Source organism: Tasmannia lanceolata, unplaced genomic scaffold (assembly GCF_043159265.1).
Source record: "Tasmannia lanceolata isolate RefF3 unplaced genomic scaffold, GAP_Taslan_0.1 ptg000012l, whole genome shotgun sequence".
NCBI classification, from domain to species: Eukaryota; Viridiplantae; Streptophyta; class Magnoliopsida; order Canellales; family Winteraceae; genus Tasmannia; species Tasmannia lanceolata.
The window spans coordinates 52886964-52914478 of NW_027518689.1; the positions used below are offsets into that span (position 1 = coordinate 52886964).

The 27515-nt window shown below is 40.7% G+C and overlaps 1 protein-coding gene across 2 annotated transcripts; it reads left to right on the plus strand.

Annotated features, from left to right (window-relative positions):
• Window positions 1-1386: 1386 nt before the first annotated feature.
• LOC143888452 (ubiquitin-conjugating enzyme E2 22-like) lies at window positions 1387-25782 on the plus strand. 2 transcript variants are annotated; one of them, XM_077392897.1, is made up of 7 exons: window positions 1387-1547; window positions 15866-16047; window positions 16943-17087; window positions 17185-17262; window positions 17384-17496; window positions 24188-24291; window positions 25282-25782. In XM_077392897.1, exons 2-7 carry the CDS (start codon window positions 16045-16047, stop codon window positions 25613-25615), a joined length of 777 nt encoding a protein of 258 aa, XP_077249012.1. In that variant the 5' UTR covers window positions 1387-1547; window positions 15866-16044; the 3' UTR covers window positions 25616-25782. The 2 variants fall into 2 exon arrangements, with proteins under 2 accessions (XP_077249012.1, XP_077249013.1); XM_077392898.1 differs by lacking the exon at window positions 1387-1547 and adding an exon at window positions 1572-1685.
• The last annotated feature ends 1733 nt before the right edge of the window (window positions 25783-27515 follow it).

The following is a 27515-nucleotide window of genomic DNA, read 5'->3' on the forward strand; positions in this document are numbered from 1 at the left end:
TCTTGATCTATCAGATATCTGTGGGATATATACTTCCCTCTTCTGTGGTATTTATCTTTTGACCCTAAGTGAACCTGAAGCCAACCCGACTCAACCAGACCTGATTTCAAGTTAGATGGGTTGGGTTAGGGATGATAGATTTGGAGGCAAGTTGGGTTAGGGTTGACCATCATCAACCCAAGGCTCGGTTTGGGTTGGGTTGGGGTTGAGGTAAATGCTATCTCGGGGTGGCTTACTATTGGCCTCAACTTGATCCAACCAGTCCCCAGTTGAACCCCTTTTCTTTAACATAGTTTTCTCGGATAATGTTCCAAACAACCGGGGTGTGAGAGGCGTACTTACAAAAGTCTCTCTCTCTTTCTTGGATTTTTAAATTTCGAATAACTCCTCATCTACCGATCTCTAACTCTCCATTTCATCGCATCCGTCCGTCCATTTTTATGCCAGCTGGCGGGGCTAACGGCTATGTCCGAACATGCATTTAGGAATAAAGAGCCTTAACGGTCACCTGCCCCCTCTCTCTCTATCTCTCTTAAACTAACTACGGTAGTTTAGGTTGAGTTAAAGAATACATGTGGCCCCACAGTCCGACAACACCGTATCAAGACCGGATCTCAACGGTCCCTACTCTCTATATTTAAAGGAAAATTTTGGAGTCCGCGTTCGCTGCCTCAAATTACCGAATTCGCCCTGAACATATCCAAAATACCTACTATTTAAATTCAGTAGTGCGCTCCGCCCGACCGCCCTACTACACCTTCACGTTCCTGCTGTCTTGAATGAAACTTTTGGTGGGACCCACCAGATGAATTATTTTGATATTTTCCAGTGCCTGCTTAAATTACCAAACTACCCATCCCACTTCCAGTGCAGTATCAGGGTATTTTTGTCACATAAAAAAATAAGCCCCACAACAAACGCTGAACATAATAGTTCAAATAATCCAGATCGGTCATCTAGTGCACCCCACTATAATTGTGTAATGTGTTGGATATCTCATTAATTGGAACCATGGATTTAAATTTTGGTTTGGCTTTTGGTTTCGGACCCTACCAAACCGATTTTTTTTCAAATTTCAGTCATTTCGGCTGATATTTTTACAATTTCGATCAAAGTGGCCAAATTTCGGCTGAAATCCAAAATTTAAAACAACAATTGGAACATCGTGAACGTCTGAATTTGGCTATTGATTAGTAGAAGCTATGGCCCACGGATAATCTAAATTTGTAACAGTCCAGATTCAAATGTTGAAAGTCCATTGATCTAATCGGATACTTAGTATCATTTGATTAGCGTAGGTTTTTATAAGGGCATTTGAGTCCATGTCTTAGGGGTAATTTCGTTATTTTACACTGTCACAAAACCATAAGTTTCCGTTTGACATCCGCGGTTAAAAAAAAATTAGTATAAACTTCCATCTGAAAGAGAGACACGTCAGATCTCTCTCTCTCTCTCTCTCTCTCTCTCTCTCTCAATCATACAATTCCCTTTTTGGATTAACGGAGAAATTTCGAAATCCCTCATCATTTTCTTATCAGATTTTCCAGGTTAGCGATTTTTTCTTTCTTTGTTCCTAATCCTTTTTTTTTTTATCATTTTCCATTTTCTGCAGAAAAATCTGATCTCCATGTGATTTTGAATCTGCCATCACCTGGTTTCCATTTTCTTCATGTTTTATTCCGTTGGTGAGAGGTTTAGGGTTTCTATTTTCGTACAATGTTTCCTTTTGTCCTTTTTTATTTTATGTGTTCTGATGCTTTCTTTATCTGTGATTGTTTCAAATCCACGGCATTTTTCTCTAAATGCGTTATTATTACTGTTTTCTTTTGATCTTTACTATATCGATTTCTAGTTTTGTTCATTCTTGTGGTAAAACATCGGTGTTTTTGGTTTTCATACGATGGATTAGGGTTTCTATTTATATTGGATTTGCCTTTTCCTCTTTGTTTCTGTTTTTTTATGTATGTCTTCCTTTGGATAGTTGTTTAGTGATGAGAAATTTAGGGTTTTGCTTTCTAAAGTTGAGATATGTGTTTCGTCATGTCATTTTGCATCTTTGTAATTCTGAAATCTTTGGTTTCTTTGGATTTTTCTTGCTTTCTTTATAGTTGATTAGAGTAGAATCTTTTGCTTCGTTCCTGTTGTATTTTTTTAACGTTCTTACCTCAATGATTGCATTTTTGCGCGATTAATTTTGTTCCCTTTGGATTCTTGTCATTGATGAGAGATGTGGGTTTCATTTTTGATGGACTAGTTTTATTTTAATTTAATATGTGAATGCTTTGTTGTTATTCTCTCTGCTTTTAGTAGATTGGTTTGTGTATTTGAGGAATATTCTCCAGTTTTTTTTTTATGGTAAATGCTTGTAGAAATTTGTTGTCTTTTGTTTTTTAAGGGTCTATTTCTTTCTCTTTTAATGTTGTTTTTTAGTGTCTGTTACTTTCTTTTCTATTCAAATGCAGAGGTCTGATTAATTTTGTGTTTGTATGGTTGATCACTTTCATCTTCGGGTTTTGTTTTGTTTTTTAATATGTGAATGCTTTGTTGTTATCGTCTCTGCTTATAGTAGAATGGTATCTGTATTTTAAAAATAGTCTTCAGTTTTAATGAAAATCATAAACAAAAAATCATTTTTGTTTATGACTTATCATGTTAAGTAGAAGTTAATGACATGAGGATGGAATATAACTGAAGTTAATGATAATATGGGTGCTTGGATTGTTTTTATTTCCATTTTTATTGTTGGTATGCATTGTCAATTTTAGTTTGATTTAGATAAAAAGAAGCAAAAAAAGAAAAAAAAAATACAGCATGCGCCCTGAGTTTGAAATCTGAATAGTTGTAAGCACTTGTTAGGTTTGAAGAGTTTCTGCGTTGTGTTTATTGGACAAGTTAGATGTGGTATGCCTGGTGCAAAGGGCAGATGCAGATGTGAAGGGACCCATACTGTTTCATGAGAATATTGGGAAAGAGGGAGAGCGGGGATTATGGATGCCACAACCTGGCATGTGCTTATCATGTTAAGTAGAAGTTAATGACATGAGGATGGAATATAACTGAAGTTAATGATAATATGGGTGCTTGGATTGTTTTTATTTCCATTTTTATTGTTGGTATGCATTGTCAATTTTAGTTTGATTTAGATAAAAAGAAGCAAAAAAAGAAAAAAAAAATACAGCATGCGCCCTGAGTTTGAAATCTGAATAGTTGTAAGCACTTGTTAGGTTTGAAGAGTTTCTGCGTTGTGTTTATTGGACAAGTTAGATGTGGTATGCCTGGTGCAAAGGGCAGATGCAGATGTGAAGGGACCCATACTGTTTCATGAGAATATTGGGAAAGAGGGAGAGCGGGGATTATGGATGCCACAACCTGGCATGTGCTTAGAAACAGAGAATGTCGCATCTTCATTCGTCTTTTGATTGCCAATGTAAAAATGAGCATCAACTCGAGTTGCATCAGGCTGATGATATGTGGTTTGTGGTTCTAGTGCCATGATTTTGTGTCTAGAGTAAGTTACACCATCATTCATATTATTGGACTGATGGTGCTATTTTTATAGACCTCATTTCTTTTCATAAAAGCATGCTTTTTTATCAATGAAGGAGCATAAGTATTTCATGCTGTATGTGGGCTTTGGGAAAGAACACAGAGTCGAATCTGATCAATGACAATTTTTTTTAAAATAGCTGTCATTGACTTATATAATACATTTTGTTGAGTTCCAATCTAACAATGTGCGCCAACCCAAGTTAGGTTGCATCAGGTTGATGTTATGTAGTTTGTGGTTCTAGTGCCATGATTTTGTGTCTAAATATAAGTTACACCATCTTAGTACCCAATGTTTTAAATTGCCACCGAAAGCAACTCAAAACAGTCAAAATGTTTTTGTTTCTATACATACTGAAATGTGTATTAGTGGCATACTATACCAATATGTGTTACATTATTTATATCAATTGCATGCGATATATAAATTACATGTGGAATGTATTATGTACTAAATTACCAGACATGCGTAATAATGCATGTAACTAAGCGTTCCATATTTTAAAACCATTTTGGGTTTTTTTCGCTTATGTGATAGTTCTTTAGTACATATTGGTGTCTTTAAATGTGTATTTATACTTATTCTAGCACTTCGTTAAGTTTCATCTTAAATGTCTTATCATTTGCCTACCATATGTTTAGATTATTTTATAGGATTTCTACCAAAATTTTCATCTGAAACCTACTTGTTTGCATTTCCATCCCGACCGAAACTAAAATCTGAAACCTTGGTAGTGCCATGATTTTGTGTCTAGATAGGTATAGGTAGGTTATTCCATCATTGATGTTGTTGGATCAATGGTGCTATTTTTAGGAGGCATCCTCTCTTTTCATAAAAGCATGTTTTTGTAGCAATGAAGGAGCAGAACTATTTCAGGTTGTATGTGTGTTTTGGGAAAGAACACAAAGTCGAATCTGATCATTGATGATTATATGATGCATTTTGAAGCCTCCATTGAGAATTTTATAAATTCTACCATAATTTGGGAGGGGGGGTGGGGGGTGTGTAATTGGATTGTCATTAGAATCAGATATTGTCGTGTCTTCATTTGTTTCTTGATTGCCAGTGTAAACATGAGAATCAACCCAAGTTAGCTTGCATCAGGTTAATGTTATGTTGGTTGCGATCTTAGTGTTGTGATTTTGTGCTAGTGTATTTGTTACTCCCATCATTCATGTTGTTGGATTGATGGTGCTATTTTAATAGACGTTCTTTCTTCTCAGGAAAAAAGCGTGTTTTTGTAGCAATGCAGAAACATAAGTATTTCATGTTCTAGATGTGTTTTAGGAAAGAGCATATAATTGAATCAGGTCATTGATGATTATATGATACATTTTGAAGCCTCCATTGAGAATTTTCAGTAAATTCTACCATACTCTTTTTTGGTAGCGGAGGGGGAGGGGGTAGGGTATGGGGCTTGTGATTAGAATCAGAGATTGTTGCTGTGTCTTCATTTGTATGTTGATTGCCAATGCAAACATGAGAATCAACCCTGGTTTGGTTGCTTCAGTTAATGTTATGTTGGTTGTGATCCTAGTGTCAGGATTTTGTACTACAGCTATTTGTAACCAATTTAGCATACTCGAAACAGTTATTTGCAAATATTAATAGACGTTCTTTCTTCTCAGGAAAAAAGCGTGTTTTTGTAGCAATGCAGAAACATAAGTATTTCATGTTCTAGATGTGTTTTAGGAAAGAGCATATAATTGAATCAGGTCATTGATGATTATATGATACATTTTGAAGCCTCCATTGAGAATTTTCAGTAAATTCTACCATACTCTTTTTTGGTAGCGGAGGGAGGGGGTAGGGTATGGGGCTTGTGATTAGAATCAGAGATTGTTGCTGTGTCTTCATTTGTATGTTGATTGCCAATGCAAACATGAGAATCAACCCTGGTTTGGTTGCTTCAGTTAATGTTATGTTGGTTGTGATCCTAGTGTCAGGATTTTGTACTACAGCTATTTGTAACCAATTTAGCATACTCGAAACAGTTATTTGCAAATATTAATATGTTCCAACTTGCTAGGATCTAATACATATTAAGAGTGTTAGACGAAAGTTTAGACAGAGAAAATAAATGAGTTAGGGTTATCTCCCCCTGACTCGTATCTTTATACTAAAACATAAAGGAATGTACAAAGTCCTAAATGCCCTTAGGCAAGTTACATATTCCAACACTCCCCCTCAAGCTGGAATGTAGATATCATACATTCCTAACTTGTTACATATATCATTCAATCTTGACTTATTTAAGGACTTTGTAAACATATAAGCTAATTGGTCCCCTGACCGAGTAAACACAGTGCAAATCTCTCTTTTCTGGATTCTTTGACGAATAAAATGACAATCCACTTTAATATGCTTGGTGCGCTCATGGAAGACTGGATTGTTGGCAATGTATATTGCAGCTTTGTTGTCGCAATAAAGCTGAGAAGGAGAAGATGAAATGAAGCCAAATAAGTTCTGTGCTTGTCTGTGCCATTGCCTTGTATTCAGCCTCTGCACTGGACTTAGCTATAACATCCTGCTTCTTACTCTTCCATGAAACAAGATTGCCACCTACAAATGTACAATACCCAGTTGTGGACTGTCTATTTGCTAGGGATTCAGCCCAATCTGAATCAGAGAAGCCTTCAACTTTCATATGGCCATGTCTTTTGAACATCAATCCCTTCCCTGGAGCCCCTTTCAAATACTTAAGAATCTGTGTCACCGCAGCCCAGTGAGAAGTACGTGGAGAGCTCATATACTGACTGACAACTCCAACATCATATGAAATATCTGGCCGAGTAACCGTGAGATATATAAGTTTACCGACAAGCCTGCGATACCTGCCAGGATCCTCCAACAACTCTCCTTCTTCTGGAACGAGTTTCACATTAGGATCCATGGGTGCAGAAGCTGGTTTAACTCCAAGATTGCCTGTTTCTTTTAGCAACTCCAAGACATACTTTCTCTGTGATAGGAACAAGCCTCTAGAGGAACGAGCAACCTCTATCCCCAAGAAATACCTGACCTGACCCAAATCCTTAGTAGAGAATTCCTTTTGCAAGAAGGTTTTCAAATGTTGTATACCTTGTGAATTGCTCCCTGTGATGATTATGTCATCCACATAAACTATCAACAAAATACACCCAGCTGAAGAGTGAAAATTGAAGACTGAGTGATCCACTGCGCATTGTTTATGCCAAAGCGCATGACTGCCTCACTGAATCTCCCAAACCACGCACGCGGAGATTGTTATAGTGACTTGCGTAGGCGACACACGTAGGAGGAAGTCTCCCCCTAAGCAACAAACCTTGGTGGTTGCTCCATATACACCTCCTCAGTTAGGTCGCCATGGAGGAAGGCATTCTTCACATCCAGCTGATGAAGGGGCCAGCTATGATTAACAGCAAGAGACAGGAACACACGGACAGAGGGAATTTTCGCAATGGGACTGAATGTCTCAGTGTAGTCAACACCAAAAGTTTGAGTGTATCCTTTCGCGACTAACCGTGCTTTTAAGCGCTCGACAGTACCATCAGGGAGGTATTTGATGGAGAAAACCCACCGACAACCAACAGGACGGGCACCAGTGGGTAGGGAAACCAGATCCCATGTATCATTACTATGAAGAGCGCCCATTTCTAGGTTCATAGCATCACGCTAGCCAGGATGGTCAAGAGCCTCAGCCACTGACTGTGGTAAAAAGATAGAAGACAAGGAGGAAACAAAGCTCTGGAAGGCGGAAGAGATGCAGTGGAACGGGATCTCGTAAGAAACAAAATTTGAAACAAAATTTGAAATAGGATGTGCAGTGGAACGGGATCTCGTACGAGATGCAATAGGAGAATCAGAAACAACAGAGGAAGGCGGAAGAGAAGATACCTGAGAGCGGGAGAGAGGGATCATCGGCTCAGAAGATGATTGTGCGAGAGGAGGTAGAAGAGACCTATCTGTAACTTGGCGACGCTGATACTGCTGTGTAATTTTAGGTGGAGCTGGCTTCTCCAACGTGGCAGAAGAAGTAGAAGCTGCAGAAGCTGGCCGCACGGAAATAGGAGATGACGGAAGAGAAGCAGGTAGATCTGGTAAGGGAAGCGAGACCTCAGACTCGAGAGAAGGGGTGAAAGATGCCGCGCCATGTTGGAAGAATGCCTCGGACTCAAAGAAGGTAACATCGGCTGAGACAAACCAGCGACGTAGACGAGGGCTATAGCAACAATAGCCTTTCTGCGTACGGGAATACCCCAGAAAGACACAACGCTCAGACCGAGGATCGAGTTTGTCACAGCCAGGTCCAAGGTGATGAACAAAACAAACGCATCCAAATACACGAGGTGTCAGAGGAAACTGTTCCTTACTAGGAGATAAAATCTCAAAAGAAGAGGCACCCTCTAAGACAGAGGAAGGAAGGCGATTTGCTAAGAAACACGCCGTGAGAAGGGCATCACTCCTGTATGCCTTAGGAACACTCATCTGAAAAAGAAGAGTGCGACCTACTTCAAGCAAATAACGAAGTTTCCTCTCAGCAACACCATTCTGTTGAGAGGTGTACGCACATGAAGACTGATGTAAAATCCCATGTTGGGAGAGATAGGATTGAAAGCCATTAGTATCAGAAAAATATTCTCTAGCATTGTCAGTACGAAGACATTTAATATTGCAATTATATTGATTCTTAATTTCAGAATGAAATGTGCGAAAAGCAAAGAACACGTCGGATCGACTCATGCGTGAGAAATCATCAATAAACACAATAAAATACCGAAAGCCAGTACTAGACGCGACCCTAGAGGGTCCCCATACATCAGAATAGACTAATTCAAATGGACTAGACACTCGACTAATGATCCAGGACGGAAACGATACACGACGGTGCTTCCCGAGTTCACAGGACTCGCACTGAAAACTAGAAAAAGGTCCGGGAACCAGAGAAGTCTGCTACAGCCGCTGAAGTGAAGGATGCCCAAGGCGACAATGCCACTGAAATGTATCCACAGAGTTATGTAAGACAGTAGGCGGCCGGCAGTCAAGACGATAGAGTCCATCTACCTCACAACCCGTTCCAATCGTCTTCCCAGTCGAGAGATCCTGAAACAAACAGTAAGATGGAAAAAATGAGACAGAACAATGAAGAGATTTAGTAATTTGGCTAACTGAAAGTAAACTAAATGGTGATTTTGGGACAGATAAAACAGAAGATAAGGTAAGAGCAGGATGAGGGGAGATATGACCAACACCAGTGATAGGTGTAGTGGACTCATCAGCAAGGGTGATAGACTGAAAGGGAGATGAGAAAGAGCGAAAAGAATGAAGCTGAGAAGAGTTACCAGTCAGGTGATTGGATGCCTGGTCAATGATCCATGACCCTGAGCTAGACAGAAGGGTAGTGGGTGAACTACCTGGCTGGGCGAAACCTGCAGAGGGAGGACGAGAACTGAGCCGCAGACGCTAGAACTCCTCATAATCGGCACGGGATAATGTATAAGTGGAATCAGCTGGTGCAGGAACAGAAGCAGAGGGAGCGCAATCTGAAACCGAAGCAGTAGTAGCACCCATGTGAGCCGAGCGTGCCTGACGAAGCTCGGGATGCAGGGTATAGCAATGGTCAATATAATGTCCCTCGCGCTGACAGTGAGTGCAAAAAGAACGGCCACGACCACCACCAGAACGACCACCACCACGGCCGGTACGACCACGGCCACAACCAGAGGAGGCTCCACCACGAGGCGGGCGTGTACTGCCATTATAGGTCGCGAGAGCAGAACCATCAATAGGAACAGATATCATTGGATCACCAGGAGAGCACTGCTGGACGCGGGAGTAAACCTCACAGTAAGGGAAGGAATAGCGCCAGAACCGATAATCTGCTGACGAAGATGCATGTACTCTGGACCCAAACTCTCAAGGTACTGCACAACACGGATCTGATCCCTCTCACGGGCAGCCTCTGTGAGATCCGTGGTAAGTAGCATGTAAACATCAAGCTGCTGACAGAGGCCAACGAATTGGCTGTAATGGGTGGCAAGAGGAAGATCAGCACGGCGGAAACGCACCCACTCAGAATAGGTAGAGCAGATCCGACTAATGTTTGCCACGCCAGAGTAAAGAAGAGTAACCTGATCCCATATCCGTTTCGCAGTAGGCAGAAGCATCAAGGGCCCAGAGACGTGAGGGGCCATACTCTGCCACAGAAAGGGTGCAAACAAGAGCATCCTCCTGTTCCCATTGATCAAAGGTGGGATCCGTCGTAGGAGGAGGATCACGACGAATGACGTGGGCTTTCCCACGGGCAATGAGATACTTCTTGACGGCTGCTTTCCAAGTAACATAGTTTGCCCCATCCAACTTAACAGTAGTGATATGTGGGAATGATCCATCCACAAAGAGAGATGATTACGAAGAAGACGCCTAGGAGGAGGATCACGACGAATGACGTGGGCTTTCCCACGGGCAATAAGATACTTCTCGACGGCTGCTTTCCAAGTAACATAGTTTGCCCCATCCAACTTAACAGTAGTGATATGTGGGAACGATCCATCCACAGAGAGAGATGATTATGAAGAAGACGCCAAAGAGGGTGTCAGACAAACACCAGGAGCCACTCCTCACAGAAAGGGTGCAAACAAGAGCATCCTCCTGTTCCCATTGATCAAAGGTGGGATCCGTCGTAGGAGGAGGATCACGACGAATGATGTGGGCTTTCCCACGGGCAATGAGATACTTCTTGACGGCTGCTTTCCAAGTAACATAGTTTGCCCCATCCAACTTAACAGTAGTGATATGTGGGAATGATCCATCCACAAAGAGAGATGATTACGAAGAAGACGCCTAGGAGGAGGATCACGACGAATGACGTGGGCTTTCCCACGGGCAATAAGATACTTCTCGACGGCTGCTTTCCAAGTAACATAGTTTGCCCCATCCAACTTAACAGTAGTGATATGTGGGAACGATCCATCCACAGAGAGAGATGATTATGAAGAAGACGCCAAAGAGGGTGTCAGACAAACACCAGGAGCCACTCCTGTGGAAGGATTGTCAAGCACCTCCTCCATAACAACAAGCAAGAAAGAAACAGACAATCCAAACCAAGACGAATAACAGGAGATAACAGAATAGGTGGGCAAACTAGGATAGGCCAAGAAAGCTAGACGCGGCTCCAAGAATGACGGGCATCGACGAAGCTTGACAAGAGGGAAGCCATGAGACACAGAGGGGAGCCGCAAAGATAAACAAGAATCAAAGTAGGGTAAGAGATGAAGATCTAACACATAATAACAGGGAGAAAAGAGTGGTAGGGTTTACCAAGGGATGAAAGGAAGAGGCGAAAAAATGATGTGGGTTGAAAAACTTGGGGTGTGAGGCTTACCAGCAAACCTAGGAATTGGGGGCTGGAAAAAAAATAAATTCTGATGCAAGGCGAAACACAGCCCTGGAAACTTATTTCCAGGAAAGTGATTTTGTTGGGGGCGGGGGGGGTCAGAAAATTTTGGGGGGGTGCAGATCCTCCTTCTTGGAAAATAATTTCCGCCCTGGGTAGAAAATGTGGAGGGGGGGTTGCTGTGCGGGGGAACAGGACCAGGAGCTTTGCGCAGGGGAAGAGAGACGTGGCGGGAAGGAGGGAGGGAGGGCCTTCGGCTCGGACAGGAGGGGGGTGGCGGAGAAGATGGAGGCTGCTAGAGAACCCTAGGGATCTGAAAACCCTAAGGCTCTGATACCATGTTAGACGAAAGTTTAGACAGAGAAAATAAATGATAATTTCCGCCCTGGGTAGAAAATGTGGAGGGGGGGTTGCTGTGCGGGGGAACAGGACCAGGAGCTTTGCGCAGGGGAAGAGAGACGTGGCGGGAAGGAGGGAGGGAGGGCCTTCGGCTCGGACAGGAGTTGGGTTTCGCGGCGAGGGGGGTGGCGGAGAAGATGGAGGCTGCTAGAGAACCCTAGGGATCAGAAAACCCTAAGGCTCTGATACCATGTTAGACGAAAGTTTAGACAGAGAAAATAAATGAGTTAGGGTTATCTCCCCCTGACTCATATCTTTATACTAAAACATAAAGGAATGTACAAAGTCCTAAATGCCCTTAGGCAAGTTACATATTCCAACAAAGAGAAAGAGAGGGTTACTTACTAAACCATTAATACATATATTATTATGTAATTGTATACATAAGAATGATAAATTTATGACTTTTTTTGTATCGTGGGTCAGGTTTCTTGGATGGTAATAAGCCGTGCCCAAATAAAAACCATTTATAACATCGATTTTGAAAAATAGGCCCAAGCCAACCCGAGTAAGTATAAAGTCTGCCCAAACACCGCCCCAATGTGGATTCTACTACTTGGTACACAACCCCAACTTTTCCTCCTTCTTCCTCTTCCTTTCCATTTCCTGAAGTCTTCCATTTTTTCTGACATCGATCTTCCTTTTTTTTCCCTTCTTATTCCTCTTCTTTTCCATTTTTCTGGTGCCTTCCATCATTTTTCCTTTTTCTTCCTCTTCTTCCTCTTCCTTTTCTTCTTCTTCCTCTTCTTCTCCTCCCTCCTTTCCCGCCTCTTCTGACTTACAAGTCAGTGGTGGTGAGGAGGGAAAACTAGAAAAAATTATAGAAGAAGAAGATGACATTTTTCTATGCTTTTTATGCACTTGAGGGCAAATATTTCTTTTTGATTGTACGACTCCATAAGTTAGGGAACGAAAATTTCAACCACCATCCACCAACAATTTCAGAAATTTGACCCATTTTTTTGGATAATTTTCTCGTTAATTATTTGGGTTTTTGAAATCTTTAATTATTTTATTTTTTTTGGAATCAATTTAACTATTTACCAAAAATTTTATTAAAAAAAAGCGTCTGGCACGACATGACCCCAAGGAGGGGGGGAGGGGGGGGGGCATGCGTTGTGTTGTGCACCCCCTTCAAAAAAAAAATAAAATAAAAAATCGTGGGTCGTGCTAGCCTGGCCCGCAGCCTGCGTGGGCTGCTGCCTTTTGGGTCATGCTGGTCTAGCCCAGCCCGTTTGACACCTCCACTTCGACCTTGGCAGCATCCACGAGGATAGTTTGAGTACCAACGAAAGAGAGGAGCCTTTTGGGAAACCAAAGACCCACAACGACAAAGGTGGGGGAAACAAGAGATCAAGCCATAAAGAATAACCGAGGAAGCCAAACATTTAGCGTAAGTGTTATGAAATAACATTAAGTTGCTTGATCAAGCCATAAGGAGGAACAAGGAGGTGGCCAAATGATAAGAGTAGTTTAAGTCCTTTGAGAGGACTTGACAGAGAGCATCGGGCAAGGGGACTTCCCTAAGGGGGGCCCTTAAGGTGATCAGGGTTGACACACACCTAGCACAAGCAAAGAGGAACCTCAAGTTGGTGGCTTGAAACTCCCCTTAAGGTGATCGGGGTTGACAAAAACGAGAGTGCACCTAGCACAAGCAAAGATAAACCTCAAGTTGGTGGCTTGAAACTCCCCCAATTCTATGAAGGTCGAAGAGAGTATGTTGCTAAACTCTTGAAGATAACAGATTTATGTGGACGTACAAATCAATGGACCATGAGTGCACATATACGTGAGTCACAACTTCATGTTAATGGAGGCCAAACAGCTAGGTCTACAACTTGTAAATGATTCAAAGGCCAACCTACCAATGCCCAAAGACATGAAGAATGAAGATCGACGGATGGACGATTACCATCGACTTGCAACAATTCCTTAAATGAAGTTGTGATTTTATGCGTGTTTTTCCTGTGTGTTGTGAAGGTAATTCCAATATCCTCATCTTGGAGTGGTGAGCATCATGGATGAGGGTAAAGTCCCAACAAAGGAAGGAGCAAGTCTAGCAAAAAAAAAGGATGTTTGGAGTGTCTAGGTTTTACAAGGTTGGGTAAGAGAATCGAAGGCCTCGACAAAAGTCAAAGAATGAGACGGTACAATGACGTTGGCAAAATCAAGTTTTGGGAGAGGGAGGGGGCTCCTTTCTCTTCCTTATTTTCCCTTATGGACGGAAAAGAGGATCGGAACGAGCATTGAAGTGAAGTGAACAACCCAAAAATCTCCTGATGTGTAGAAGACTCTAGGAGGGACTTGGAAAAGTGGAGATTCTTGTAGAGTTGTAGAGTTTCTAATTTATTCTTGAGGATTCTTTTAAGAGTCTAGAGAATTCTAAAGAATTGAGAATATTCTAGTTTGTTATTGGACTGTTGGATGATGACCATATGGAGCAATGTAAACCATTGGTACAACGTAGAAAGTCTATAAATAAGAGAGCTGTTCCTCATTTGTGGATCACCTCAGAACCTTTGCATTTCAAGCCTTGCAAGCCTAACAAGCTTTCCCACTGTATAAGATGAGTTTTCCCATTCATTCTTGATCGTTTTCTTGAGATAGTTCGAGTGTCCTTAGTTGCGTGAGGCTAGGTCACTTGCGTTATGCTGGCTCAGAATAAACTTAGGGTGTTGCACAAGTGCTGCATGGGCTTAAGGATAGACGTTGCAGACACATGGCACCTCACCTTGCTGCTTTTCTCATTTTGCTACCCACACTTATAACTATGGATTATATTGGTGATTGTGCAACATCTGTCGTATGTAATTTTGTGTGGGTTTCAAGATTTTTTTTGAATCTGCGCATCGCATTTGCATCAAAGTTGGTTTGAACGTGGTCTCATATTTCATGAGAGAAGTTCTTTTCTTGGACAGAAAAGAGGATCAACACGAGCTTTGAAGTGAAGTGAACAACCCAAAATCTCACGATGTGTAGAAGACTCTAGAGGGACTTGGAATAGTAGAGATATTTGTAGAGTTGTAGAGTTGTAGAGTTTCTAAAATATTCTCGAGGATTCTTTTTAGAGAGTAGTCTAGAGAATTCTAAAGAATTGAGAATATTCTAGTTTGGTATTGGACTGTTGGATGATTGCCATATGGAGCAATGTAAACCATTGGTATACTATAAAGTAGAAAGTCTATAAATAAGAGAGCTGCTCCTCATTTGTGGATCACCTCAGAACCTTTGCATTTCAAGCCTAACAATCGTTTTCTTGAGATAGTTCGAGTGTCGTTAGTTGCGTGAGGCTAGGTCACTTGCATTATGCTGGCTTGGAATAAACTTGGGGTGTTGCACAAGTGCTGCATGGGCTTAAGGGTAGACGTTGCAGACACATGACACGTCACCTTGCTGCTTTTCTCATTTTGCTGCCCACACTTACAACTATGGATTGTGCAACATCTGTCGTATGTAATAACTGGCTAAGAATCAAATGTTCATCAAAGACCTTTGTTTATTGGCATTACAAGAAAAAGAAACGAATTTTCAAATGAACAAAGTGAAGTTTCTTTTGATGAACTTCAAGATGAATATAAAGTATATAAAATATTATAAAAAGCAAATATTGGAAAATCAAACCCTTAGCAAGTCACTTGCTTCCATTTCTAATAACTGGCTAAGAATCAAATGTTCATCAAAGACCTTTGTTTATTGGCATTACAAGAAAAAGAAACGAATTTTCAAATGAACAAAGTGAAGTTTCTTTTGATGAACTTCAAGATGAATATAAAGTATATAAAATATTATAAAAAGCAAATATTGGAAAATCAAACCCTTAGCAAGTCACTTGCTTCCATTTCTAAGGAGTCTGAAGTTTTACAGCAGAGACTTCAATGGTTTATCAATTCAAAAAAAAGAAAGTAATTGAAGAAAATGATATATTAAAAATGTTGGAAGGATAATTTAGCTTTGGCATGTTGGAAGACATTGTCATATTATTAGTACGAAATTATTAACCTAGTTAACTTGATGCACACATGTATATATATACCTTTAAAAGGTAGCAAGGGTTGTATTTTGCAATCCTTTATAACTGGCTAAGAATCAAATGTTCATCATTCTCGTTTGTAACTGCTTTTTTATTTTAACTCACTTCTCGGGATTGTGTTTTTCAAGCTAGTAATCTTTTCTATTGTATTTTCACGTGAAGACCTTGTAAATTGAAAACCTAGGACATTGATTCAATGAATCCTTCCCTTTTGGAGGGTCAAGGGCCTCAAGGCTCCTATTTGCATATATGGGAGATGAATGGAGTTGCTGAACTCTTAGAAATATTAAAGCTTATCCATTTTCAATGGCAAAAAATTTCGTCCGAGGGGAAGAGGTTGCGCCTTTGATGACATTGGTACTATTGTATTATTTCTCATGTGTCACATCATGTGTGTAGTAGTAGTAGTAATTTGTTTTGGGTAGACACATCAGATTTAAATCTAAGCTTATGTCCAAAGTTTATACAGTTCTGTATATAGCATTACTGTTCATTTCTTTTATGGTCTTCCGTGCAGAAGCTCAGTTAGCATTGCAGCAGTGCAAATTATTGAGCACAAATTTGTAGCAAACTGAATGTGTGTGTCAGAATTTCAGAAGACAGTGCATCATTTGCTGAAATTCTGATATCTAACAAAACAAAAGTTTCAGAAGAGCGCTTTGACTTTGTGTTAAGGGCCTCCTTCTCAGCACACCTATGGTATTTTTTTATTTCATTCCCCCAACTCTTTCCTGTGCTGGCATCAAGCATATTTAAGCTGATCCTTTACTAGAATAACATTTTCATTCATCTTTTGGTGATTTATCATCATCTAAGCTATGTCTTTGAGTTGAGCTTCCCATATAGGGAATCTGACTGGAGACAGACAGTCGACTTCGGGATTTTTTGGGTCCCAACCTAAAAAAAAAAGGGCGGCCCAGTGCACGAGGCTCCAGCCATTCCGGGGTCTGGGAGGTCTAGATATACGCAGCCTTACCCCTGCTTTGCAGAGAGGCTGTTTCCGTGACTCGAATCCGTGACCACCAGGTCACAATGGAGCAACCCTACCGTTGCACCAAGGCTCGCTCTCTATTGCGGTGTCTGGGGAGGGCTAGATGTAGGCGGCCTTACCTCTGCTTTGCAGAGAGGCTATTTCTACGACCATTTAATTATGTCATAGAAACGACCATTTTTTGGGTCCCAACATATGTATGTTAAATTGAGACCTTTGCCATCATGGGACACTCCACATGGTTCTGGTCCCCTGCCAAGCAGACACAATCTGTAAGGTAAAGGACTACAAAAAATTCAACAGTATAGCTTTTTCTTGGCGGGGAATGGAGATCAAGGGTTAGGATCATCCGGTCAAGGGTGGGATCAATAGTTAAGATCAAGGGTTAGGATCATCCGGTCGAGGTTCAATGGTTACGGGTCGTATTTGAGGTTGCTAGTCAGATCAATGGATCCAATTACATCCATGTCACACATGTGGGACCCAAAAAGTGGCTGTTAGGAAAGAGCGTAAGATCCATGGTCTTTTTAGCATTTTTCTCTGATATTTACTAGTGTGTTGGATTCAATGGCATAATGGTCCCTTTCTCTTTCGCTATGGCAGGCGACAAATGAAAATCTTCCACCTAATGTGATAAAACAACTTGCAAAGGAATTGAAGAATCTTGATGAAACGCCACCTGAAGGCATCAAAGTGGCCATAAATGATGATGATTTTTCCACCATATTCGCTGATATTGAAGGTCCAGGTATGTGATTCCTTTGGAGTTATTTTCTTCTATTAAATGCTTTCTGCTATGAGATTCTTTATTGATTGCTTGAGAGTTTGCACTTGCATTTTTGCAGCTGGAACACCATACGAAAATGGTATTTTCCGCATGAAGTTATTATTATCTCACGACTTCCCGCAATCGCCTCCTAGAGGTTTTCTAATATATATGCTTTCTACATATTTGCTTTCAAATATTTATTCAAAGTTGTAAGGTGTGTTTTTCCAAGGCATGGAGTGTCTGTCTGATTATCATCTACTCTTCAATCTTTGTAGGTTATTTTCTGACGAAAATCTTCCATCCAAATATTGCCACCAATGGTGAGATCTGTGTCAATACACTAAAAAAGGATTGGAATCCAAATCTTGGGTTGCGGCATGTTCTCCTTGTAAGTTCAATCTCTCAAGATGGTTGGTATAGACCACGTGAGAAGATTTTATTATGTTTTCTGTAATTTCGAGCTCAGATTGTTACTTAAAACTTCTGATTTTTCCTTTGACATTTGGTAACTCATCCAAGTGCTCTTAGGCTGGAAATTTTATAATAACAGCTGGTCTCGTTTTGTATTGGGATATTGTAAAAATTATCAACCCTTTTTCTTTGATAGTAATATTATATTTGTCTGAATAATAAATTTGCTTCCAATCTGCCATGCTTGCCTTAGACTTTTTAGGGATGTCAATGCAAAAAAGTGTGGTTCTAATACATTGACATTTTTAGCACCATCACATAATATATTGTCAAACCAATGAAAAGAAAAGAATAAGGGATAATTACATTTACACGCCCTCAACTATGGCCAAATTCCACTTCTGACCCGTGCTATCGACTTCTCCAAAAGACGCGCCTTCATCTTTCTGACATTTTTAAGTAGACCCCCTCCGTTGACGGTCCGTTAGTTTAACCTGACGGAATGACTTAAACTAACCATGGTTAATATTTTGAGGACAGTAATACCCTCCTTATTGGTTGTGGGTTGAGGATGGAGATGGCCAGAGTAGGGACGCCGCCGTAGGTTTAGGGTCCTAAAAATGGTGGAAAGGCGGGGGGGGGGGGGGGATACGAGGGAATCGAAATGCTAGGGCTCCCTTTGCAGCTCCAAACCCTTGCTCCAAACCCTAAAAATGGTTTAGGGTTTTTCTCCTTCTCCCTTGCCCCAAACCCTAAAAATGGTTTAGGGTTTTTCTCCTTCTCCCTTGCCCCAAACCCTAAAAATGGTTTAGGGTTTTAGTCATTCATCTTAACTCTATGATCCTACTGCTCCCAATAAACGAGGGTTTGAATCAAACCCCAATTATCAGTTTGCAAGTATGAAAACCCTAATTTTCAGTTGGAGAAGATGAGGGCATTATAGTCATTTCCTCCTCTCCGTCCACTCCGTCACGTTAAAAAAACCCACGGAAAGATGAGGGAGGTGTCTTTGGTGAAGTCGATACCACGGGGTCAGAAGTGGAAGTTGTCCATAGTTGAGGGGGTGTAAATGTATCCCAAAGAATAAATAGTTAACTTCCTATCCATTTCTTTCTGTTTCAAAATTTGACTGAAGGTCGCCCCCTTCTCTGTACTGTATTATTTCTCTCTGTCCCAAAATTGGACTAAAAGTCCACCATTAATGTTTTTCTTGTCTATTGATGTAGTAATTTAAGTTCCTGGACATCTCAGGTATTGTGTAAATCAATTCTCTTTGTAGTTATTCTTCTTTTCATGTCCTTGTTTTGATTGAATGAAATAAAATATAAGATTAGTTGAGAATATACGGGGGCTTATGTGATGCCCAAGGAAGCATGGGTACTCTCCCGAGGCTCACGTACCCGTACCCGACACGGGTACGGGAGGGAATCGAAATGCTACGGCGCCCTTTGCAGCTCCTTCTTCCCTTGCTCCAAACCCTAAAAATGGTTTAGGGTTTTTCTCCTTCTCCCTTGCCCCGAACCCTAAAAATGGTTTAGGGTTTTAGTCATTCATCTTAACTCTATGATCCTACTGCTCCCAATAAACGAGGGTTTGAATCAAACCCCAATTTTTAGTTTTCAAGTATGAAAACCCTAATTTTCAGTTGGAGAAGACGCGGGCATTATAGTCATTTCCTCCTCTCCGTCCACTCCGTCACGTTAAAAAAACCCACGGAAAGATACCACGGGGGTGTCTTTGGTGAAGTCGATACCACGGGGTCAGAAGTGGAATTTGTCCATAGTTGAGGGGGTGTAAATGTAATTATCCCAAAGAATAAATAGTTAACTTCCTATCCATCTCTTTCTATTTCAAAATTTGACTGAAGGTCGCCCCCTTCTCTGTACTGTATTATTTCTCTCTGTCCCAAAATTGGACTAAAAGTCCACCATCAATGTTTTCTTGTCTATTGATGTAGCCATTTAAGTTCATGGACATCTCAGGTATTGTGTAAATCAATTCTCTTTGTAGTTATTCTTCTTTTCATGTACTTGCTTTGATTGAATGAAATAAAATATAAAATTAGCTGACAATATACGGGGGCTTACGTGATGCCCTAGGAAGCACGGGTACTCTCCCGAGGCTCCCGTACCCGACACGGGTACGGGAGGGAATCGAAATGCTACGGCTCCCTTTGCAACTCCTTCTTCTCCTTCTTCTCCCCTGCTCCAAATCCTAAAAATGGTTTAGGATTTTTCTCCTTCTCCCTTGCCCCAAACCCTAAAAATGGTTTAGGGTTTTAGTCATTCATCTTAATTCTATGATCTTACTGCTCCCAATAAACGAGGGTTTGAATCAAACCCCAATTTTCAGTTTTCAAGTATGAAAACCCTAATTTTCAGTTGGAGAAGACGAGGGCATTATAGTCATTTCCTCCTCTCCGTCCACTCCATCACGTTAAAAAAGCCCACGGAAAGATGAGGGGGTGTCTTTGGTGAAGTCGAAACCATGGGGTTAGAAGTGGAATTTCTCCATAGTTGAGGGGGTGTAAATGTAATTATCCCAAAGAGTAAATAGTTACTTCCTATCCATCTCTGTCTATTTCAAAATTTGACTGAAGGTCGCCCCCTTCCCTGTACTGTATTATTTCTCTCTGTCCCAAAATTGAACTAAAAGTCCACCATCAATGTTTTTCTTGTCTATTGATGTAGTAATTTAAGTTCATGGACATCTCAGGTATTGTGTAAATCAATTCTCTTTGTAGTTATTCTTCTTTTCATGTACTTGTTTTGATTGAATAAAATAAAATATAAGATTAGCTGAGAATATACGGGGGCTTACATGATGCCCTAGGAAGCACGGGTACTCTCCCGAGGCTCCCGTACCCGTACCCGACACGGGTACGGAAGGGAATCGAAATGGCTACGGCTCCCTTTGCAGCTCCTTCTTCTCCCTTGCTCCAAACCCTAAAAATGGTTTAGGGTTTATTTCCCTCGCCCTTGCCCCAAACCCTAAAAATGGTTTAGTGTTTTAGTCATTCATCTTAACTCTATGATCCTACTGCTCCCAATAAACGAGGGTTTGAATCAAACCCCTATTTTCAGTTTTCAAGTATGAAAACCCTAATTTTCAGTTGGAGAAGACGAGGGCATTATAGTCATTTCCTCCTCTCCGTCCACTCCGTCACGTTAAAAAAACCCACGGAAAGATGGGGGGGTGTCTTTGGTGAAGTCGATACCACGGGGTCAGAAGTGGAATTTGTCCATAGTTGAGGGGGTGTAAATGTAATTATCCCAAAGCATAAATAGTTAACTTCATATCCATCTCTTTCTGTTTCAAAATTTGACTGAAGGTCGCCCCCTTCTCTGTACTGTATTATTTCTCTCTGTCCCAAAATTGGACTAAAAGTCCACCATCAATGTTTTTCTTGTCTATTGATGTAGCCATTTAAGTTCATGGACATCTCAGGTATTGTGTAAATCAATTCTCTTTGTAGTTATTTTTCTTTTCATGTACTTGCTTTGATTGAATAAAATAAAATATAAAGTTAGCTGAGAATTTACGGGGGCTTACGTGATGCCCTAGGAAGCACGGGTACTCTCCCGAGGCTCCCGTACCCGACACGGGTACGGGAGGCAATCGAAATGCTAGGGCTCCCTTTGCAGCTCCTTCTTCTCCTTCTTCTCCCTTGCTCCAAACTGTAAAAATGGTTTAGGGTTTTTCTCCTTCTCCCTTGCCCCAAACCCTAAAAATGGTTTAGGGTTTTAGTCATTCATCTTAACTCTATGATCCTACTGCTCCCAATAAACGAGGGTTTGAATTAAACCCCAATTTTCTGTTTTCAAGTGTGAAAACCCTAATTTTCAGTTGGAGAAGACGAGGGCATTATAGTCATTTCCTCCTCTCCGTCCACTCCGTCACGTTAAAAAAACCTACGGAAAGATGAGGGGGTGTCTTTGGTGAAGTCGATACGACGTGGTCAGAAGTGGAATTTGTCCATAGTTGAGCGGGTGTAAATGGAATTATCCCAAAGAATAAATAGTTAACTTCCTATCCATCTCTTTCTGTTTCAAAATTTGACTGAAGGTCGCCCCCTTCTCTGTACTGTATTATTTCTCTCTGTCTCAAAATTGGACTAAAAGTCCACCATCAATGTTTTTCTTGTCTATTGATGTAGCCATTTAAGTTCATGGACATCTCAGGTATTGTGTAAATCAATTCTCTTTGTAGTTATTCTTCTTTTCATGTACTTGCTTTGATTGAATGAAATAAAATATAAAATTAGCTGAGAATATACGGGGGCTTACGTGATGCCCTAGGAAGCACGGGAATCGAAATGCTACGGTTCCCTTTGCAGCTCCTTCTTCTCCTTCTTCTCCCTTGCTCCAAACCCTAAAAATGGTTTAGGGTTTTTCTCCTTCTCCCTTGCCCCCAAACCCTAAAAATGGTTTAAGGTTTTTGTCATTCATCTTAACTCAATGATCCTACTGCTCCCAATAAACGAGGGTTTGAATCAAATCCCAATTTTCAGTTTTCAAGTATGAAAACCCTAATTTTGAGTTGGAGAAGACGAGGGCATTATAGTCATTTCCTCCTCTCCGTCCACTCTGTCACGTTAAAAAAACCCACGGAAAGATGAGGGGGTGTCTTTAGTGAAGTCGATACTACGGGGTCAGAAGTGGAATTTGTCCATAGCTGAGGGGGTGTAAATGTAATTATCCCAAAGAATAAATAGCTAACTTCCTATCCATCTCTCTCTGTACTGTATTATTTCTGTCTTTCCCAAGATTGGACTAAAAGTCCATCAATGTTTTTCTTGTCTATTGATGTAGTAATTTAAGTTCATGGACATCTCAGGTATTGTGTAAATCAATTTTCTTTGTAGTTATTCTTCTTCATGCACTTGTTTTGATTGAATGAAATAAAATATAAGATTAGCTGAGAATATACGGGGGCTTACGTGATGCCCTAGGAAGCACGGATACTCTCCCGAGGTTCCCGTACCCTTGAAGTCGATACCACGGGGTTAGAAGTTGAATTTGTCCATAGTTGAAGGGGTGTAAAAGTAATTATCCCATGGAATAAATAGTTAACTTCCTATCCATCTCTTTCTGTTACGAAATTTGGCTGAAGGTTGCCCCTTTCTCTGTACTGTATTATTTCTTTCTGTCCCAAAGTCGGACTAAAAGTCCACCATCAATGTTTTTGTTGTCTATTGATGTAATAATTTAAGGTCAAAATTTTAACTTTCTTAACTTCCAAACGATTGGGTATTTTTCAAATTTTAAAAATTTATAAAATCTATCATATCCAAACATTATTAAATCCCAAAAGTCCTGTATAAAAAATCTCATAATTTGGTCTCTAAAAATTATTCATCTTGTCAGGCACTGGTCAACACACTGGCGACAGACTTTTTTACTAATGAATGATGTATTGATGCCTCATGTTATGAAATATGGAACTTAATCACTTATGAAATTAAGAGTAATATTAGAATTTTCCATTTTGGTGGTGTTACTGTTATTTGATTGCTCTCCAATTTTTATTTTTTAATTTTTATAAATTTATAATAAAATATATTATTATATTCGGCGTACCCGAACGTACCCGCAGCCATTTTTTTTTTTGGAAAATCACGTACCTGTGTCGTGTCGTACCCGCACCCCGCCACCCGTACCCGTGCTTCATAGGTGATGCCAATAGACTCGAATATAAAATATTGGCAGCTCATAACTCTAATAAGTCGTGAATTCCCTCTTTACTATTTGTAATCCGTACCTACATTAACCCAAACCTATCATAGTCCCATTCTTTCTATACACTTCTTGTTAGCAGCTTCCAACGAAGGTTATTACATGCTTCTTGTTGACTTACAGTGATGCTTCCCACGCGTTTTCCCTTTATTTTCATTAGAGCTTTTCACTGTCTGCATTTTCATTAGAGGCTTTCACTGTCTGCACTTAAGAGTATGCTTCCCACGCGTGTTGATGCCAATAGACTCAAATGTAACATATTAGCGGCTTTCCATAGTAATGCACGTATTGGGATTATTAGATGCCCGATAGACTTGAATGTAACATATTGACAGTTCCTGTAGTATTCTTGAACCGATCCAAATCTTCTAAGTTTGAACCGATCCATTCCAATATCATGTCATTTGACCATGGTTTTAAGTTCGGTTTCGGACGGTGTTGGCTGAAACCGAAATTTTGGCCGAAAACCGGTAAAATAATAAAAAAAACATTATTTAGGCCGAAATTTCGGAATATTTCTATATTTAAAAAAAAATATCAATTCGTCGAAATTGAGGCTGAGATGTCCGAAATTCCTAAATTTCGGAAATTTCGGCCAAAATTTGGTCCCAATGCACGAGGCTCCCGCATTGCAGGGTTTGGGGAGGGCTAGATGTACGCAGCCTTACCCCTGCTTTGTAGAGAGGCTGTTTCCGTGACCACCCGGTCACAATGTAGCAACCTTACCGTTGTGCCAAGGCTAAGGCTCGCCCTCAATTTCGGCCAAAATTTGGTAAAACCTGAAATTTCGGTTTTGGTCTCAACTGAAAATCCGAAATTTCGGGTTTCGGCTGAAATTTAAAACCATGGTTATCACATGTCATGTTTGGTTTGGTTGCAGCATGCTAAGTATGACAATACAGAAGATTAAGCCAGTATTTCTGTGGATGACAGGTGGTCAGGTGTTTGTTGATAGAGCCTTTCCCAGAATCCGCCCTGAATGAACAAGCTGGCAAGATGTTGCTGGAAGATTACGAGGAGTATGCAAGGCATGCGAGGTGATCCATCTCATCTCACATCTGGTAGAACCACTTACTGATGATTTATTTGAGATAAAATATTGATGCCCACATATGGCATCATCCATTACATGTATGCATTCGCACTCGCCAGGACACATTGACGCCCACATCTGACAGATGCATTCATACTCACCAGGACACATTGACGCCCACATGTGATAGATGTGCATTCATACTCACCAGGAAACATTGACATCCGCATATAACAGATATGCATTCATGCTCACCAGGGCATGCGTGGCATATACAATGTATGCATTCAAGTGTCTACAATGCATGTATGGCATTCATGGAGTAACTTGCGTTTGCACTCATCGTTTGCACTCATCAGGACACATTGACACATGCATTAATGCTCACCAGGACAAACATGCCAGATACAATGTATGCATTCAAGTGTGCACAATGCATGTATGGCATTCACGGTATAACTTCATATCAGCAAAACCGAGGTCTAGCATTGACCTTTGTGTCTTTTATCCCCATTGCTAAATGCATTTCGAGAGCCTTTTTGTGTAGTGTGTTGGAAACCAATGTTGTCTCTAAATCGGCCTCATTTGATTTGGGATTAGTAATGAGCTCCATTTCCACCATATGAGATTCACCACCAGTAGTGGGACTTTGTTATACATAATTTTCCAGAGAACGACAATCGCCCTCATTGGGATCAATGCCAATGATCAATTTTTGGGTATCATTCGAGACTTGAACTATAGAACATTATGTGGCTTTATGGCATCACTTGACCGATCATACCAAATGAAAATCATATGCGTGACAGTTCTACTTTACTCAGTGGAACCCTTAACAAGGCTTGATTGATGGTTTCTTCAACAGCCTAAGATCATCCTATCAAGGTGTTCTCAATTGCATTTTGGCATTTTCACATTTCGGACTTAAACTATATGTAGACTATAACAAGTGATGATGGATGCTCTGCTAAGATTTTTCTGGTGTTGAATACAGGCTGTACACTGGAATCCACGCCCTTAAACCGAAATCCAAGTCGAAAACGGGGGCTATCTGTGAGTCTACCACTGCCCTGAACGTGGACCAGACGAACACGGTTTCTGGCAAGATGACCTCTATGTCATTGCCTGTTCCATTGTCCTCCAGCAAAGGAGGAATCATGAACCCAGACCCGCTTGTGGGCACTGCTGCCCCTCCACCAGCTGAGACAGGAGCAGTTGGGGCATCAACACTCCAAAGGAAAGAAGGATTACCAGCTTCAGCTGCTAAAGCAGCCCAGGTAGACAAGAAGAAGATGGATGCAAGAAAGAAGAGCTTGAAGAGATTATAAAGACAATAGGGGTGGAATATGTCAGGAATGTCAATCTAACAAACTATTTACTTGGAATCTGCGAAGGGACAGTGGGGGCAAAAATAACATGACAAAGAGGGGTCCTGGGGACTGAACAAGAAGATAAGGATAAATTATCTTTTCCATCTTTTTGTTTTTTCTTTATTCATCATTCTCTTATATCAATCCTATTACTAGTGCTAATAGGGGATCTTAGGCAAATCTCACCCATTCCCCCCATTTCTCAGACATTCAACTTTGAAGCAGTAGAATGCCTTGGATTTGCACTGATTTCTCAGAGTGAAACAGAGCCACTCAAAGCTGTTATTTTCTCTGTTTCACCCATTCCTTGGATAGGAGAATGAGAAGTGTTGAAGATTTCACCCATGGCTTCTCTGCAATCTTGACCATCAATCTGGGTGGACCGTACCATTTAACTGCCAGCAAATTAAAGTTTTTAAATGGAAAAAGTATGACCTGGGGAAGAAGTGAAAGCCACTTATTCAATGATCCAAGCCATTTTAAGACATCTGAATCTCCCCAAAAGCAATTTGATAGTAGATGTTGTCTTTAAAGGTAGAGGTAGCAGTCATAATGATCTTAGTAGTCCCATTATACAACAATATTATTGTACAAAAGAGAGTAGTAAACTAAGGAAAAGGTATTAGTGGTATTGTCCTAGAGCAGTACACAGTTTCTACGCATGCGGGCTGCATATATGTATCCCTTCTTTCTTGCCTTTGGAGGTGATGATGCTGAATCCCCCACTCCTCTTTTCCTGTCTTCTATCCTCTTCCGCCTCTTTCTGCACGAAGGAAGCAGAAAAACCACATACAGTTTATCAGACTTTCCATACTAGTCACAGCAGTAACTATTTTATTCAATGTTTCCTGAGAATGAATCATGAATTATAGCAATAAGAGAAATGAGATTTCCACTTCCCTCTGGAGGAAATGCTAAAGTCAAGGGCGCCCTTGCAAGATTGGGCTGAAAGGGTGCCCCCATTTGCTGCATGTCACCTTTGTGCATTTATAATGACCTCAAGTCAAAGAATATTAAGTGCAGATGGTGACGAGCATCCAATGAGGGTGCCCTTTCGGCCCATTTTTGAAAGGGCACCCCAGAGAAAGCATACCTCTAATAAGAATATTAAGAGATGCTAGGAAACTGGGACCGTTTTCTTGGCTTGAAGTGCGGGGCGAAAGCCGAAAGGTAGCTCTCTTGCCGCCGGAAAAACTGATCGAAAATGTAACAAATTGTGTTTTTTCAAAACAGGGAGAAAATGACGAACAAAAGGGGGTAAATATCACTTTCCTAAGAATAATAATAAGAGACCTGCTACGAAGTAAGACAGAGATTGAAGGGAGTAAAAATACTACTTTCCTAAGGATAATATAAATAAGGGGATTTGCTAGCGTCCATCGCGAAAGGTATTTCGTGGATGGGCTGTTGCATATGAGAGCAGCCAAACGCTCACTTTTCAGTAGATTTTGTCTTCATTTGCGAGTTGGCTGCTCTCACATGCAAGCCCTTCCGCAAAATGCCTCCTCCGATGGACACTAGCAAATCCCATTAATAAGAGAGCAGCTACCAAAATAGAAAACCTATACCCATATGAAAAATGGCAAGACTTGGTTCATAACCCTCATGAAAGTACTAGGGGTGTTTGAAAGTCCGAATGGCATTACCATCCATTAAGAGACCTACCCGATTCTTAAAAGACGTCTTCTATTCGTCGCCCGGTCGAATCCTAATTTGATGGTAAGGGTATGTTTCTTTCGGGCTCTATTTCTTTCGACGTAAAAATGGACGTAAAATTTGTTTTATATTCATTTTTCAACATAAAACAAATTTTAAGTCCATTTTTACATCGAAAGAAACTGGCTCAACGTAAAATGGG